We start from the raw sequence: 17,733 nt of genomic DNA on the forward strand, positions 1-17,733 counted from the left end.
AAATATTATTACATTTTGAAAACCTTGCGTTTTTTTGGCAAAACATATTAAGTAATTTTGAAAATTTATTGCATGAGATTGTTCTACCTTGGCATTGCTACCAATAATGAATGTGACAGTGGCATGAAGGGAAGAGAAGTGGTCCATTTGCATTATGATTAGTATGCATCACTTAATGAAGAGAAGATTATGGTTATATGATAAAGTTTAAAGTTTAATATTTAGGCATAATTTTAGTTGGCTATCATTAATGCAACCGACGAATATTTTGGTAGTGATGAGTGTTGATGCATATATACACATAAAGCAATATTAATGTTATGTGGAATTATCAACTTTAATTAAAATCACACTTTCATTCATTGGACCTTTTTAGGGTTTTTCAATAGCTTCCAACACGAGAATCAGACTCAAATACTCAAAAGAAAAATAATTCACAGAAAAAGAAAGAAAGAGTGATGATGCCCGTGGAATCTTTTTGTAAACCTATGTACTTTTTAATAAAATTTTATTAATTTTTCTATTTAGTGGATATTAAAAAAAAATTAATTGAGTTTCTCTTGTTTAAGTTTTTCGTTATTTTCGATATATAATAATTAGAGACTGATTGGCAAATCCTATGTGGCACTATTGGCATCCGTAGTTTGTGGTGTTCGCACGAACATTTCATAAAATAATATTTTTATTTATTTATTTATTTTTCGTATATCTAAGAGGAAAAGAGTTATTTTTAATTTACCATAAAAATAAAAAATGCTTGCGTTTTCGCATCGCAGTAAGAACAACACACTAAAAAAAATTTACAATACTTTTTTTTTTTTATTACTATGGCATATAATAAATATTAAGTAAGAGAAAGACAGACAGAAAAAGGTGTTATTTTTACAAAATGTTTTTTAAAAAGGATAAAATTTCTTTAAATGACAAATATTATACAGAACAAAGTTATTTATTTGAATAATTAACAGAATTATATAGTGAGGGTGGTGATTAAATTGAAAGAGTTGATTCCTAATTGATGAAAGTAATTAATTAGTGAAATTACATTAATTTGAAGTAATAAGAAAATGTCTGAAGGAGAATGAATGTATAAAGCTTTAAATTTGTTTTTCACAATGATTTGCAGTTGCTAACGCTATAAACAATTTTTGTTCACTCCTTTGCAACTCTCAATCTCAGTTTTCACTTCATCGTTTTCTGATTCTCTTTCTCTCTCTGTAATGGCGGCACTCTTTCTTCAATCTGCGGCTGTAAGTTTTTTTTTTTTTTTTCATTCTCTTTCTCTCTCTATAAACACTGAAGAACTTGTAATGATACTATTGGGCTCTTGTTTTTGAGGCCACTGTTCTTGCTTCTGCTGCATTAGCAATCTGGGACCATTTTTTTTTTAAGGAAGCCATTGTTGTTTTATAGTCTTGCTTGTGGTAGATCTGAAGCTGTGAGGCCAAACTCTCTTCTTTCATTTCCTTCCTGTGCTTAAATTGCAAGTCTGGAATAGTTTATGCTCTGCTCGATTTGGTTGCTTTCGACAGTTTTCAGGAATTGAAACACTTGCAAGCTTTATTGTTAATTTTTTTTTTCTTTTTTCCAGTTTTCAATCTGTATTTGCTGTTGTGATTTGGTGCGATTTGGTGCTCATTCTGCTAAGTTCCTCATTTCTAATTCTTTTTCATTGTATGTTCGTGCCCAAGAGGATATTTGCACTGAAAATTAAGAATTTCTTTTTGGCTTTTTCCATCTGGGAAGTCTATGCAAGATCTTCTAAACCATTGAAGGGGCAAAACTGAAAGTGCCATTGTCGTTTCAAGTTATCATGTCTTGGATAAGTTTGTTGGATTTTTCCTTTTGCTATAATTTGACAACATGGTTTGAATTTTAGTTTACTAACAAGAGAGAGAGAGAAAGAGAGAGGGGTTAGCTTGGTTGACTTGCAAGACTGATAGGTGAAGTTAAATTGTATGCTAAATTTGTTCTGCAATCAACTAAATTTGTTCAGTTGAATTTTCTGTACCATCTGGAAAGAAGGAAACTTCAGCTTATTAATTTATTGAATAAAAGTAGGTGTTAAATTATGAGGAAAGGAATTGGTTGTATGCATTTAGTGTGAATTTTGATGTTGAGATGGAAGCTAGTAGTTGTAACCTTAGCATCTTTGATAATGTAATGTATCTCCAAAGACACTGTAAATGTTTGGTGGATTCAGGTAGCATGGTGTTGTTCCCAATAGGGAAAGATGAAATTGAAGTCTAAGAAAGGATGGAAGTCCGTTGTGGCTGTTCATTTGAAAGGAAAATCATCAACCCGTTTTTCTTTATTTCGCAAAGTGAATTCAGGTGGCTATGGACAAGGGAAAACACCAGTTTATCTGAATGTGTATGACTTGACACCCATGAATGGTTATGTGTACTGGGCTGGTCTTGGTATCTATCACTCTGGTGTAGAAGGTGCATTTTTTAAACCTTTGATTTTGAATTTTGATTCTGAAATGTATTATTTCTAGATTAAATTTGACTTACCTGGACTTTACAGTTCATGGTGTAGAATATGCATTTGGAGCTCATGACTATCCAACAAGTGGTGTTTTTGAGGTTGAGCCTCGACAATGCCCTGGCTTTAAATTCAGGAAGTCAATACTCATAGGAACCACAGCTTTGGATTCTACTCGGGTGAGGGAGTTCATGGAACGCCAGTCAGCAAACTACAATGGCGACACATATCACTTAATTGTTAAGAATTGCAACCACTTCTGCAAAGACATCTGTTACAAGCTGACGGGAAAATCCATTCCAACATGGGTAAATCGATTGGCCAGGCTAGGTATTTTCTGCTCTACTTATTTCATTCAGATGCTACTTCACTTTAAAGTGTATTTATTATGTGATTCTGTGGGTTGTGACAGGTTCAATTTGCAATTGCATACTTCCTGAAGCACTGAGGATTTCTGGTGTGGGGCATGATCCTAATTATGAGGCTGAAGACAGTGAAAAGAGAAGGCTTCGAAGTGGCTTGAACTGCTTGTCCTCAATCTCCATGCGTCAGAAGCACCTCTCCACTTCTTCACTGTTTCTACAGTCACCATTAAGAGGCTGCTTGTCATCGTCATGGCCCTCCTGGGAATTCAGAAAATCCTTGAAGGAACGATAACTCAAACTTTGATAATTCTATCAATCTTGGTTATGTTAGTCTTCTGTAAGTAGTATTTCTGTTTCATTTTCTTTTCCTGTCTTTTCACATAAACCTCTCCTGTTTTTTTATTAATGGTGCTGATACTACATCTGCCATTCATATGTTCATTCTCTCAATTTGAAACTAAGAACGATCCTTTCCAAGATCATTTGAAAAACACGTGTGCATAAATCCTCAATAAATAAGAAATTATCGTTATTTTTAATATAACCATTGTAAGTGAACGAATTAACTAAGATAAAGTGTTTGTGGTTTAATTATTTTTAATACAGACTTCTTTGTCATGATTTTACAGATTTTAGTATACGCAATGCTCCGTGCAGTTTTTCCAAACGAGAAACTCACCTATATATGGAATAAAAGGGAACATTTGAACAACGTAGTGCAACATTTTACATATTTACAAAGAAATTTAAACGTATGAAAAAATCAATGTAAATATTTTTACATATTTACGATCTTCTTCTCTGCAGCCCTAATTCCTGTACCGAGCTCAAGCACTATAGCCCAGTACTGGATTTCCTAAACTATCTTTTCCTTCCATAACACTGACCATGATGAAGCCATGTTAGCATTGGGAAAACAAACCTGTAGGAACATAAAACAAATAATTAAGATCCAAGTTGCATAGCCTTTCTAAAAGAGTATCCCTCACGTGTTACTAAATTTAAATAAAATTAAGTGATCTAACAGGATGATTCTCAAGAAAAATAACTTGGACATTGTTCTGATTCTATGCACTAGGGTGTAAATTTTTCTTTTTTTTGCAATCTGATCTACCCTTTATATACACCCCACCGTATTTCACAGGAATAGGAAATTGATTGTCTCATGCACGCTAATACTTTTCTGCTCTTTACTCTTTCTGATATTCATTTTGCAATTCTACATTTATGTTAATTTTCTTAAAGAGTCAATGTTTGAAAGAGAAGTCATAAAATTATTAAAAACTATAGACTCGTAAAAGTAGTAGTAGTACACCCACTACCAAAGCAAACGCTATATTCACAATCATAGCTTGAATGCACTATAAACATTAACTCTTGCATTGACGCTTCAGAAGCAGTTCACTCACGCTGCTGACCTTTCATTATTTACATTTAAGTAACAAATGAACATATTAGCATTGAAAATATAAATACCCCACAAATTCATTTGCAGATACTTTAAATATGTTTTTGTTTGGATGAAGAAAGAAAACACGAATATATTAATATTAATTTACTTCAGTCTGGCTAAAAATTATGAAAACAAAATAATCATTTATAGAAACAAAAAATCAAATTTTTCTTTCCTTCTATTTTTCATGGATTAAAATTTAAGAGTTTTCCCTTTTCCTTTCCCCCTCATTTTTCTCCACTCTAGCAAACATAGGGCAAGTGTCAATGAGACTACTGACCTAGTGGAAATAAATAACATTTGAGATTGCGGCCATGAAATTATCAATTGTTGATGCAAAACACTATTTACCGTTGAGGGCTGCATGATACATTCGTTTTTCAGCCAGCCCAATATCTGAAAGTATCAAATTTCCCTGCAAGCAAAAACATATCAACTATATGAATCTCGTATCCACTACCAGCTCCCGTTTAAACAGTACAAAATCCATTCTACTCCCCTTCTATCTATAAGTAACCACTGCATAGTGAATGCATAACATCGGGTGAAGTAAATTTGCAGGAATGGATTTGGAAATAAAGAATGCAAAGAGGAATGGAGATTTTTATTTTAATCAACTGGTGAAGTGAAAATTAAAAGGAACATAAATAGATATTATACTTAACTGCTATAATTTAATCTGTACCTAAAAGTTGGTGCCCCTACCAAAATAACTACTATCATTCAATCTTGCATACATTTTTCAAAACAAGATGTACCAAAGTATTCCCCTACTTTACAACATTATTACACTACAATTACTCAAAATATCAGGTAATACAATTGATAATAACATTTCATTCTCTGTGTTCCAAGCCCTGTTTACACGCACTGCTTTATTCACTCATTTTCAATAATGAACTCACCCCAACAATGTATAAAGAGGTCACACAAACAAATGTCAAACAAAAAAAAATACGGATCACTCAATCATCATGTACAAACTACGGTTTCTAAGAATTGGAACGCAAGATCAACATGATAAAAACTTTCAATTTTGATGAAGTAACCAAACTCATTTTCTAAACAATTATTGAGCGGCATTAGCATGAAATACTCCATCGGTGTCAGTTTAATAATTTAAATATGCACACACAAATAGACTCAAGTGCATGTGAAGGGTGGTAATTGAAAGAGTCGTATGAGCCAGAGAAGTGAGGTATAAGGCAATATAGTTGGTAGGTTTTGTTTCAACCGTCACGACTCACTCGTAGATTACTCACGCAGCAGGGAAAAGAGGAGTGAGGAAGGTGTGTATTTTGTTAGGGAAAATGATTATGAGCAGAGAGCTATGAAATCGGGCAGTCAACGAGAAAGGAATTGGGTCATTTGGGCATGAAGGATATAAGACCCGTCAAAGACCGTGCAGTGTCTACCATATCCATCTTTTCTTTTCATTTATGTTTTCATGTTTCTGTTTCCGTGAATGACAAAGGTCTTCCTCTGTTGTTAGCAGTTAATCTCAAAGAAATTCAAAATATATCTCTCAAACGAATTTGGATTATCAGTTACATAAACATCGATTCCATCTATAGAATAGAATAAAATCCTGTTAGGATGTAGTTTTTCATATTATGCATTTAAATTATTTTAAGGGAGATAGATACCTCGCTTGCCATCAACCTTCTAACATTATTAGCATATAGTTTGGGATCATCCTGCTCCTGCTGCGACGGATAGTAAGTAGGTAACTGAATCACCTCCATATAATTTACAAACTGACAGAGAATAAAAATCACATGACGTACCTGCCAAGAACATATGTATATCAAACTTTTAAGAATGCAAGATAGAGATAGGGGAATCATTCAAAAGTAAATAACCGGCTAGATTCAATGAAAGACATTATTAGCTCAGTATTAGGAATGTGAAGAAAACTTTTATTTTAAAAGAAAAAATGATTGCAGACAAGAACATTTTGTTTTTCCTAGTCGGTTAGCACAACGTCTTGAAGTTTAAAGCACAAGAGATGGTCTCTCTATTGGTCCTGAATGAACTAATTATATTACATAAGTAGAAAATAATTTAAACAAATAATTTAGTGAAAACAGGAAAGTCTAAGAATATTCAAATGCTTACGCCAGATATGGATTCCCAGGCAGGGCTAAATCTCTGGTAACGATAAGTTAAAATTACAGGAAGTACTGGTGCTTTCGCTAAAAAACCGCCAGTCTTGAACGGAAGGAGAAATTCCCCATTTGTGGTTGTACCTTCTGAAGAATATACAATACAATTAGTTAAATGATTATAAGTACATACAAAGACATGTATGAACAATTAAGATTGTCCTGGTCAATTGTAATAGTTACTGATAAACGCAAACTTATGATATACAAGGAATTATACATTGAGTGAAAAGTTTAATATTGGCTAGAATATAACATACGAAACTGACAAAATATTAAAATTCATAAAAGTATACCACTAAAGAAATGTAAGGTATAGATATAAAGAGCTATATTTTAAAACAAAAAATGAGAGATAAATGGTCTTTAGGTTCAACAAAGAAAGAAGTTAAATGTTGAAAACATGGCCAAAACACTTTTGAACAATAAATTAACATAAACTTCCACCTACATTAACAGGGTTAGAGCATGGATGCCACATTCAATTGATTACGTATGTGCGTGACCGGAGAAATTGTTTTCAATACAAACAATATACAAGACCCATAATGAAAATAAGTTTCAAGCAAAACTGACATTTATAACTAACAAAATCAACAGAGGATCATTTTTAACCCTCCACCTTCCTGCCCAAAAAAAGAAAACATAAAATTAAGATGATAACCTGGGAACAACATCATTGTTGGAGCAGATGGATTTTGGTGAGCTTCCCGAATTCTCTCAGTGACAACAGCTACAGCAAGAAAGGTCAAAGTTCAATTTTACCAGACATTTAACAGACCTAAATATGTCATAGTTGCAACACTAGAATTTATATTTAAACAAAGCATTAAGAACTAAGATCCCCGTTTGACTTGTTAATCACATGAATACGCAGAATCGATAGACAATTGGGACACCCCTACACGAGCCAAACAGCCAGAATATATCCAGAAGCCTAGAGAGAAATTCAAAAGCTACACCAAGCAACCAATTAAAATTAAGCATAATAAAAAATTACTTAATTTTGATATACTGTTAGTATACAAGAATTATGATGTCAGTAAACAATATATGACGCAACCTAAAAAAAATGAAGAAACTTTTTTATTAATAAATGAAACCTTACACATTAATACGATTTAGAACTTTATCGTGTATAATCAGTATGAATTACTTGATCAAATCAAGTCATAAGTGTTCTACATCAGAAAAGGAACACCTTTACAACATCTGAATTTTTAAACAATGATTATTCTTTCACATTCCTGGAACACCAAATAGTTAAGTAATTTAATTTCAACATTTAAAAAATAACTATTTGTCTTCACATGTTTTAATTTAAAAATAATTTAATGAAGGATTGAGACAAACAGGAAAGTTAGGTAACAAACTTCAAGCCTCGCCGGTTTTCTACGGCAGGGATGTTCATACGAATTTAAACAGTTCCCATTTTTCATCTCACCAATTTCAGGAACTTGCTATCTTCCCATACGAATATCAGCTTATATACCCAAATTACTTCCAGTCATCATACATTTTCAAAACCATTTGTTAACAGGTTCATCCTTTTGGCTAAGATAGAGTTCTAACACATGACATATTCAAGATAATCCAGTTGGAGGTTCTTGAATCAAAATTCATCAAAATCTCTGAGCAAGTATAGACCCAAAAGTACAAAATTCAAGATCAAATACCTCAAAAAATACGGAAGAACCAAAATTGTGGAAAAAATATTTTCTTCAATAATTTAAAAATTCAAAATCAGATTATTCAACGCAATTTTCATGTCATACAGTATCAAGTGAAGAATCACACAAAGATGGGATTTACTTCATTAAAATTGCATACATTTCAATAATTATAACAAAGTACATACACACCTGAAACACCCTTAAAGTCCGATGACTTTGATTCCCGTTGAACCAGGACGCAACCAAGGCACTTACTGTTACAACTCGCACAACATACAATCATATGTAAGCACAGGATTCTGAAAAGTCTACTTATGAAAAAGGGTACTGAATATTTAAGCAGATAAAATGTAACATTATCTGTCACTGAGAAAAATAAAGAGGGAAGCACCCCAGGATCTAAAGATGAAGAAATTGATACATGACACGGACCTGATGAGACCAAGAAGAGGAAGTTTAGCCACTGATCTCTTCATCGATGAGATCCAAGATTGAAATAAATGATTCGAAATTTAGAAAAGAAACGTCAGTTACAAAACTATATGCCAACAATGAAACATGCGCTTAAGATAACTGGAAGGGAAGAAGGACATGCCACATCACAAACCTTAGCAACAAAACTCGGGAACGAGGCATACATGTGATACAAAATATCCAAATATGACACGTGATTAGATATTATAACACCGGGTCTTGTGTCTTCGGACTGAGCATTGTTTTCCTTCGTACATTAAAAAAGATAGAAGAAACAAAGTAAGTAGAAAGAATTCCCAAACGGAGAAACAGCTTCTCGTTACTTACATTGGAAACAAAAAGGTATAGAAAATCAGATAATGCACAACTTCCAATCCAGGTATTTGTGTGTTCGAATGAGCGCTTGCAAAATTAGTACTCGTTGATTTTGATTAAAATTGTTTTTGAAGTGAAGAAATTAAATCAGTGTTCTGGATGTTTTTATTTTAAAAGAAAGTTACTAGTAAATTTCAGTATAAAGCTTTCTATTCAATACAAAAAACTATCCAAGTTTGTTTCAACTGGATCTAGAATCAATTTCACAATCTGAAACCAAACATGTGAACACTGTTATCTAAAATTACGCTGAAAAATGATCTTAGAAAATTAACATGAATCCAACATGCACTTCGTTCCTGTTTGAAACAATTATGAGTATGTGCACTGACACAAGAAACCACATCAAAATGTTAAAAAAAGAACGTGGAAGTTAAGCTTTTTTTCTTCCATCTGAACAAAGTTCGACATAACTGACGTTTATTTCAACCAGACAAAAGACTTGTTTCTCAGTATTGTGAATTGGAAAATTTGTTTCTCGATCGACAAGTTTCAAACTGCAATCCAAACACTTCTCTAGACGTGCATCATGCGGGGATATAGACGTGCATCCAAACGGGCTAATGATAAAGTATATCCACCTTTTTAATTGATCGTAACGAGATACAAGAAAACGAGTAACATCACGTATGCAGTTATCATCAATCTATATCTGGAAAGAGATTAAAAGCAGAACAGTTTGCTGCGATTTAGCAAGCACCTGCTCGTTGGTGGGGGTAGAATTTTCAACGTGAGCCGGTGGAATCCGATACGTGTGTGTTATCCAATAAAACCCGAACACGAAGAGCATGAGCCTGGAGAGGGCTCTTCCACTCTGCACAATGACGATCCTCCTCCACCCTACAATGTGCGCGTAATCCTCCTGATGCTCCTCCACGCGATTCGGGACAGAGCCCATCGTGCAAACCCTACAAATAAAGTAATAGAGCAACAGGATGGTGGTTATCGCCACCACCCTCACCGGAACCAGCGTCACTAACGCCACACCCAGCAGCACCTTCTCCCGCGTCGGTAACTCACCGCGTCCCATGGAACCGTAAACATCGTGCCGCACGAACGCAGCGAATTTCTTCTCGAGCTCGCCGGAGGAGTCGGTGGCGGAAGGCTTGAGGAGAGGACGCCCGTCATTGTTCGGGTCGGGTTGTTTCGGCGGTTTCGGATTGAGGTCTTGGAGTTCGGACTCCATTGATGAGAGTTGGAACGTTAATCATGTGAACGGTTTTCCATCTGATTTTTGGATTTTTTGGGAGAAAGGAAATGGAAATCGTTTTCTTCTTCTGCAGAAACCGGAGAAGATGAAGGCTTCAAGAACAAAAGAAATAAGTTTTTCTTTTTTTCTCTTTATTCTTCGAAAACGAAAAGGAGAATGGAAGACAATTGTGAGCCAATAATTTAAATAAATAATATTATTATTAAATAACAGTTTTTAAAACTACTACAATAAAAATAACCGTTTTCATATGAAAAAAAAAACAGTTATTAAAACATTGTATACAAAATTGTAAAAAATGTGTAAAAAAAAAACATATATCTCAATGTAGATTATTATTATTTCTTTTTATTTTAATTTAAAAATGTAATGTAAAAATATTTTTCTCATTTATAATTTGTTTCAAGTAAGCATGTGCACGAATTCTTGTAATAACATTTTAGATTTAAAAGTTTGATTAGATAGGTTAATAACTTTTTTTTAATAAATTTTTTACCATGACTATAATTTTATAAAAGTTGTAATAAAAATTGTTAAAAAAACACTTTCTTTAAGTTATATGATAGAAAAAGACATAATTGAAAAAAATGTATTAGTGAAATTTACCTCATAAATATTAATTATTAAAATGGTAATAAATATTTTGAATATATGATTTGATAAATTAAAAAAATGTTAAGAATGAAAGTGTTAGTATAAATTTTACATTAGATAAAAATGAAAAAATAAAACATTATATAAATACAAAACACCCATTAATGTATTGATTTAAGGTTTTAGGTACATAAAGTAATATCAATTGCACAATAAAATTAGAAACTTGTAAATGAATTGTGACATGGCATTTAACATGAATAAGCATTTTCATAGTTTCCTAAAGATAATTTGCATGCCATATTGAGGTGTAATAGTCATCAACAACATTGGAGCATGAGCATAGGAAGGTGAGACAACAAAAGAAAACCTTTGCAACACCATGGCAAGTACAATTTTCATTTCAAACACAGCCAGATTTTGCCCTACACAATAGTTAGGACCTAATCCGAAGGGAAAATATGGAGCTAAATGCTTCCTAGGCTCTGCAAATCTCATAGGATTGAATTCAAGAGCATCTTCTCCCCAAAACTCAGTATCATGATGAGCTGAAGTGATAGACAAATAGAGTTGTGTACCAGCTGGAATATCAATCTTACCCAACTTAACTCTTTTGCTTGCTTCCCTCACCAATGCCCCTGGATTAGGGTATAGTCTTAGTGTTTCTTGAAGTATCAAGTTAACCTATTCAGTCAAAAAATCAACCAATATCATTATTTTCACATGTATAATACCCTTTTCGACATATTTACTATTCAACATTAAAAGATTTCAATATTAGTTTTTGAATTAAACGTGTTTGTAGTATTTTAAAACTGAATAGATATTACATAATTATTTTAATTTAATGAAGAAACAGATTTTAGATTTAACTCAATCTTACATAACTGATTTATTAGGTGAAATTTGCATTCATTTATATACTTTAAATTGGTTTTATTTTTAATCAGTTACACTTCTAACCGTTTAAACATTAATATTAGTATGAAATATCATTTAACATATTAAACAAATTTAATGATTTAGAATCAAACTTTATCACAACTTTAAATAAATAAATAAAAATTCAATTTTACATTAAAATTTAAAAATTAAAAAATCATATTTAATTCTTATTTATTCAATTAGATAATCTCATTCATAATTACATTATTTTTAATCAATTTAATCGACAATAAAAATGGATTAGGTACTTACAAGTTTGAGTTCACTTAATGTTTCTGAAGTTGGTAAAGAATTAGGTCCAAGAACACTCAACACCTCTTCACGTGCCCTCCTTTGCCATTCTTGATTTAACCCTAAAAGGAAGAGTGCCCAACTTAATGAATTAGCACTTGTTTCCTTTCCAGCCATGTAAAAATTCTTGCAATCATCCACTATTTCACCCAACCTTAATTTATGTGTCTCATTGTTGATGAATTTGTGAGAAGACATCAACAAAGAAAGCAAGTTTTCTGAATCATGTTCTGCTTCTTTACTCTCCTCAATCAGTACCTTAATTGCTTCATATGTTTTCTTCTCTAACCTCTTTCTTTCTCTGTTCTTCTTGGTTGGTAGAAACCTGTATGCATAAATTAGTATTGTTGTTATTAAGGAATACAATTACACAAGGTTGTGTTTTTCGTATATATGTACCTAAATCCAGGAATATAAACACTTCTGACAGCTAGAGAGACCAAATGATAATGTTCTTCTAGTAACTCAAAAATCTCTTTCCCTTCTTCGTAGTTACTTCCAAAAGCAACTTTGGATATAATATCAGATGTAAGATCATGTAGATCTTTACAAACTTCAATCTCAAATTCATCAGTGTTTTTGTTCTCATTTTTCCACTTGTAAAACATTCCTTTTGTACAATCAGATATTTGAGGAACCCATAACTGCATAAACATATACACAAATCTAACTCAGTTAAAGAATATATGACTTTCAACATCTTCTCACATTGAGATATATACATTTTGAATATAAGACTAGATATTAATAGATGATTTGATAGATACTATGTTAAGAGAAGTAAACTTTAAGCTTATATATATACTAAATTGACCTTATCTCTAATTGATGTAAAACTTTCAACTATAATCAACCAAAATCTTAAAAGACGATAAATTTATAATTTTTTTTTCTTTATATAATGCTCAATTTATATTTTTTTTCCTTTAAACAAGATAAATTTTTGAATTTAGACTCATATTTGAATTTTAGATAAAAAAAAATATCAATTATATTATGAAAATAAAAATGTAATTAAGCTAAACTAATAATGCAATGATTGAAAGGATTACCTTAACACGTTCTATTTTAAAAGCCTGGTTAGCGATTGCTCTATGCATAGCCCATTTCTCTCCTTTCAACACCAAAATCCCTTGTCCGAAGAACTGTTTCACCGACGGGTTCGGATCTATCCTCTCAAACCATTCACCCGTTTTCAAAAGAATCTCCTTGAGCATATCCGGGTCGGATAGTACCAGTTTGGGCTTCGACCCATGCCAGTACAAAACAGTTTTCCCATACACGCGTGACCACCTGTGATAAAATGGACACACGCGCTCCAATATGTCGTGGCACAAAGCCATTGGCTTGGATTGAACCTCGCTGTACATGCGGTGGATTTCATCTGTGTTGCCTTTGATCAGACGGTAGGGAGGTCCCGTGATGCCTTGCAGACGAAAGTGACGTGCAATGATCCATGGAACCCAAATGACAGAATATGCAACTCTTACTACAAAGACTATAAGAAGAAGAAGAACGAAAACAAGTAGAAGATGAAGCATGATTAGGGTTGCAAGCTAGATTAATGAGGATTGATTTAAGGTTGTTTATATATAAAACAAGACATGAGAAGAAGCATGTTTGTGTCTATGTTTTTTTATTATGGTTGCATCTTGCATTGGTATGATTAGCCCCATATATGAAATCTTGAACTCTGGTGAAACCAAGTAATTATTGGTTTGCTTTCAATAATTTAAGAACAAAAATAAGAGTTAAGGTACATGTCACATGAAATACGACGTAGATTAATGGAAAGTAGTAAGAGGATAAGGGATGATGATGTAACCAGTGACGTTTCAGTCCAACTTTGTAGTAAAACTAGTTTAAAATTTATGTTAAGAAAATATTGATATTCTTTTAAATTTTATTGATTTGAATTATCTTTTACATAAAAATAATTTTTATCTGTACCATTATACACAAACAATTTGTTTTTTCAATATATATATTACTTTTTCAATTTTACTATTTAAGAAATTATTACATAATTCAGAATAGTGTGATTTTAATTAATCTTCGTATGACATATATAATTTACATTCTTCAGTTTATGATATCACATATGGTTAAAAGCTAATCTACAACTTCAGATATAGTAGGTAGCAATTGTTATGGTTTCTGATCTCTTGTTTTCAATTGGTCACAAACTTCTGCAGATTTCTTTTGTAGTCATTTTTTCTACTTCATTTATAACATTAAAGAATGAAATCTATAATGTTTATTTGATCAGTTGAAACACCTTAATTCATTCTATTAGAACACTTTCTACAATGATCGAATCTAAAAAAATTTAAACAAGATCGAACCAACTTCTGATATCCAATGTTTAAGCAACCTGTGTCTCAAAATAGTCTTGGGACTTTACATGTCTTGTGCATGGAATTCTCAAGAAATGTAGAACTCAGAATTCGTGGAGTCCAGATTTTCTGGTAGATTTTTTGTGTTGTGCTCCGCTAAACATTAAAAATACGTTGATATTTATATGTTAAAATTTCTTTTTAACATATTTGAAAACATCAAAATCAAACATAACAGAGAAACAGCAAAGAAAAATCCAACACAGAATCCAAATTCGAATAGCAAGTTTCTCAATATAATTTATTTCCCTCTTTTGTGCAACAACTTGAAAGTTAAAAAGGCAGAAAACCAAATAGCAAAGTGATGCTGAAGGATGTTGATAAGATGTAAAACTAAGGTAAGGAAACTTGAAACTTGTTAGAAAAAAGCTCATGAAATTAACTCTGCCACTCAACTGCGCTCATTTACAACTTGGTTTGATACAAACATGCCATCTCTTCTCTTGGGAAAACCCGGAGGATCCATGGTGGTGGCCCTATATTTCAGCTCAGAGGCTCCACGAAAATCTGGATCAACCGAGGCTGGCCTAGCATTGTGATCTGTGGAAGCACCAAGTCTATAGGAAGTTGCAGCAGAAGCAGCAGCAGCAGCACCAGGATACCTTGAAGGAGAGCCATACCTTCTTGGAGGAGCTCTGAGAGCTCCACCTCTAAGATCCATGACTTCAGTGGTTCTTGAGCTAGAATCTCCAAAAGATCTGTCTGCAGATGCAGACGCCAAAGGTGCATTGGTGGTGGCTGAAGTGGAAGTGAAAGGGTCATCTGGTCCCCATGATGTAAGTGCTTCCTTCTTCTTGGCGAAAAAGTGCCAAGCACCAAACAAGAATAGTACAAAGAACAACACAGGACTAGTCCATAGCATGGTGTTGAATTCCCCTTTGAAGATAGGTAGATTAGAATGATACATTCCAACATAGCCACCTCCAAGTCCAACAATGACAAGTTTTTCCCGGTCAGTGCCTATCAAAGGTATCACTTTTGTTTCAGCATCCAAACCCGGGATTGGACTATTCAAGAATGATGATCTGAGCTCATCAAGACTTGGAGAGAAAACAAGCCTAGGCACACCAACTCTCACATAGTGTGGAGATGAAACATTGTACACATAAACCTTCTCCGGGTTAACAATCAGCAGATACCCTTTGATTGCCTGCAGAGCAAGAGGCTCATCCATGTCAAACTTTTTCTTGTATCTCACCCTGCATTTGAAGTTCATCACATCTCCAAGCAACAACACATAAATCATTTCCCCATCTGAGGTAAAGCCATAAGCTTTGGAACGCTCCATGGCATCAAAAACGTATGTTCTAGCAACAGAATGGTTCAACCCTTCACATTCAGATTCCCTGATTTTCATACCCCTTAGATCCAATGAACCTGCCCCAGTTTCTGTCAAGAACATAAGCCTTTGCTTTAAGAAAGCCAGTGGCCTACTAGAAGCCATGACAGAACCATACAAGGAACCGTTTTCCTTAAAAACCTTGATCTTCCCACTTGTATCAGCAGACAGTATGTACTTCATTCTTCCCACATAATGAACTTCCAAGAGAGTCACACGCCTACCTTCTTCACGGTTTTCAGGTGACACAAACTTACCAACATTCTCCATGAAAAGAGAACTATAATCCTCTCCACTAGACCCTCCCTCCCAAACTCTGTGCAACAAAATTTCCCCGTTTTCATGACCAGTTACTACAAAACTCTCATTCTTATAAACCGAAGTATACGAAACCATTGCAGTAACAGAGGACTCCACCGAGGTATCAAACTCAACCAACACATCTCCATTCCTCAAGAATACATACACTCTACCCCTCTCATCACTAACTGCCACATACTTACTCAGCCCCTCGTGATCCCTAAAAGGCAAAACATTTATACAAGTGACCTCAGAATCCAACTTCACAGCAGATGCAAACTGGAACCTCTCAGACCAAAAGGGTGTGTACTTTGTTACAGACATTCCCTTTGCTCTCTCCCCATCACGGATTTTTCCCTCAAATTCCCCATCTTCAACTCGCTTACTGCTTGATATTGTACCACCGTCACCGTCATCACCACCCTTTCCTTGAGGTGACCTGCCCTTTTCTTGAGCCGGGTCAGGTAGCTTTGATTCTAACCTTGCAACTAAATCACTGAGATTTCTCACTAATTCCTCAAGTTTATCCAAAAAAACTTGCTGATTCAAATGATTAGTTGTTTGGGGCGGTTCAGGAACAGGTTCCTGACATGAATCGGGGTCCAGCTTCGATTCTACTGAACATGATTTGTGGTCTGAAGGGGTGCTGGAAACATGAAGAGAAGAGGAAAATAAGAGCAAAAGGAAGATAAAAAACTTGCCTTTTTCCAAGGACGCCATTGATTTTGAGGAAGAAAATTGGAAGGTGTGTCGGAAGTTGATGGATCTGGTAATAGGAAATTTAGCAGATATCCATGTAAGATACAGGACAGTGTATTGACTGGGGTTGAATTAGGGCTAACATGTGAATTAAGTAACAGAAAACAAGACAAAAAACTAAATTGAGATCAGTTCAATTGTTCTGTAACTGAGGATATATGATCTGGTCAGATAGTTTTGTTTGGACTATATCTACATCAGATAATCCTTAGATATTGACTAATTAAAGCTCTACATTAATTCTCTTAGAAAAATTTATAATCCCACATTTTTTTAAGGTAAAAAATTATTTTTTTATTATATAAGTATCTTCATCATTTGTACATTTTGAAATAAATATAACAAATATGCTCTACTCCCTCTTCTACGTGGATGTTTTTCTAAACTCATAAGTGGTTAATACCTATACCATTTTCATGCATATATATATATATATATATATATATATATATATATATATATATATATATATATATATATATATATATAGATGAGGATATAACGTTCTATTTTGGAAATTATATATAATAAACTTAACAATTTTTATAGAAACTAATTAAAAATCCATGAGGGTGAGAAAAGTGAATACATTACTGAAGAATTTTCATTGGAAATTAAATGGATACAAATGGAAAATTGTTAGGCATTTTTGGAGACAGATAATGATTGATTGGAAATATTTTCTCTCTCTTGACGTGTTTTTTTCATTACTAAGTTATATTGAGTTGATACAATATTTATTTTGTACCCTATGATTCCATTTGAATTCATTGGCAGAGAAAACTGAATATTATTGCATTCCCACAGTATTCAAATTTGTTGTTCTTTCTTTATTGTTTCATTGAAATACCATAAAAATTGGTGCTTTCATTGAACATGGTCGATATTTCATTTTTAAATGATCCAG

General features: G+C 33.4%; 4 protein-coding genes across 5 annotated transcripts; 1 reads left to right on the top strand and 3 right to left on the bottom strand.

Moving 5' to 3' along the window:
- The first annotated feature begins 1,115 nt into the window (after nt 1–1,115).
- LOC106765321 (deSI-like protein At4g17486) lies at nt 1,116–3,343 on the top strand. Its single transcript, XM_014649899.2, has 4 exons — nt 1,116–1,250; nt 2,204–2,444; nt 2,530–2,817; nt 2,900–3,343. Exons 2-4 carry the CDS (start codon nt 2,234–2,236, stop codon nt 3,142–3,144), a joined length of 744 nt encoding a protein of 247 aa, XP_014505385.1. The 5' UTR covers nt 1,116–1,250; nt 2,204–2,233; the 3' UTR covers nt 3,145–3,343.
- A 166-nt stretch (nt 3,344–3,509) lies between these two features.
- LOC106763145 (lysophospholipid acyltransferase LPEAT1) lies at nt 3,510–10,337 on the bottom strand. Of its 2 annotated transcripts, none has more exons than XR_001375862.2 (9): nt 9,693–10,337; nt 8,751–8,864; nt 8,576–8,613; nt 8,333–8,397; nt 7,135–7,203; nt 6,424–6,557; nt 5,952–6,092; nt 4,586–4,720; nt 3,510–3,774 (listed from the first exon to the last, which is right to left on the bottom strand). XR_001375862.2 is itself a non-coding variant. In XM_014647345.2 (9 exons), the coding sequence occupies exons 1-9, from the start codon at nt 10,176–10,178 to the stop codon at nt 3,755–3,757; spliced, it is 1,131 nt and encodes a 376-aa protein (XP_014502831.1). In that variant the 5' UTR covers nt 10,179–10,337; the 3' UTR covers nt 3,510–3,754. The 2 variants fall into 2 exon arrangements, 1 of the variants encoding a protein (XP_014502831.1); XM_014647345.2 differs by having other exon boundaries at nt 4,657–4,720.
- Nucleotides 10,338–10,966: 629 nt separating this feature from the next.
- Nucleotides 10,967–13,751, bottom strand: LOC106763780 (cytochrome P450 734A1). The gene is made up of 4 exons (XM_014647936.2): nt 13,085–13,751; nt 12,432–12,676; nt 11,994–12,357; nt 10,967–11,480 (listed from the first exon to the last, which is right to left on the bottom strand). Exons 1-4 carry the CDS (start codon nt 13,571–13,573, stop codon nt 11,067–11,069), a joined length of 1,512 nt encoding a protein of 503 aa, XP_014503422.1. The 5' UTR covers nt 13,574–13,751; the 3' UTR covers nt 10,967–11,066.
- An 867-nt stretch (nt 13,752–14,618) lies between these two features.
- On the bottom strand, nt 14,619–17,013 carry LOC106765353 (uncharacterized membrane protein At1g75140). The gene has a single exon (XM_014649936.2). It carries the CDS (start codon nt 16,785–16,787, stop codon nt 14,820–14,822), a length of 1,968 nt encoding a protein of 655 aa, XP_014505422.1. The 5' UTR covers nt 16,788–17,013; the 3' UTR covers nt 14,619–14,819.
- Nucleotides 17,014–17,733: the final 720 nt, after the last annotated feature.

The sequence above is a fragment of the Vigna radiata genome, chromosome 6 (genome assembly GCF_000741045.1).
Source record: "Vigna radiata var. radiata cultivar VC1973A chromosome 6, Vradiata_ver6, whole genome shotgun sequence".
NCBI lineage: Eukaryota > Viridiplantae > Streptophyta > Magnoliopsida > Fabales > Fabaceae > Vigna > Vigna radiata.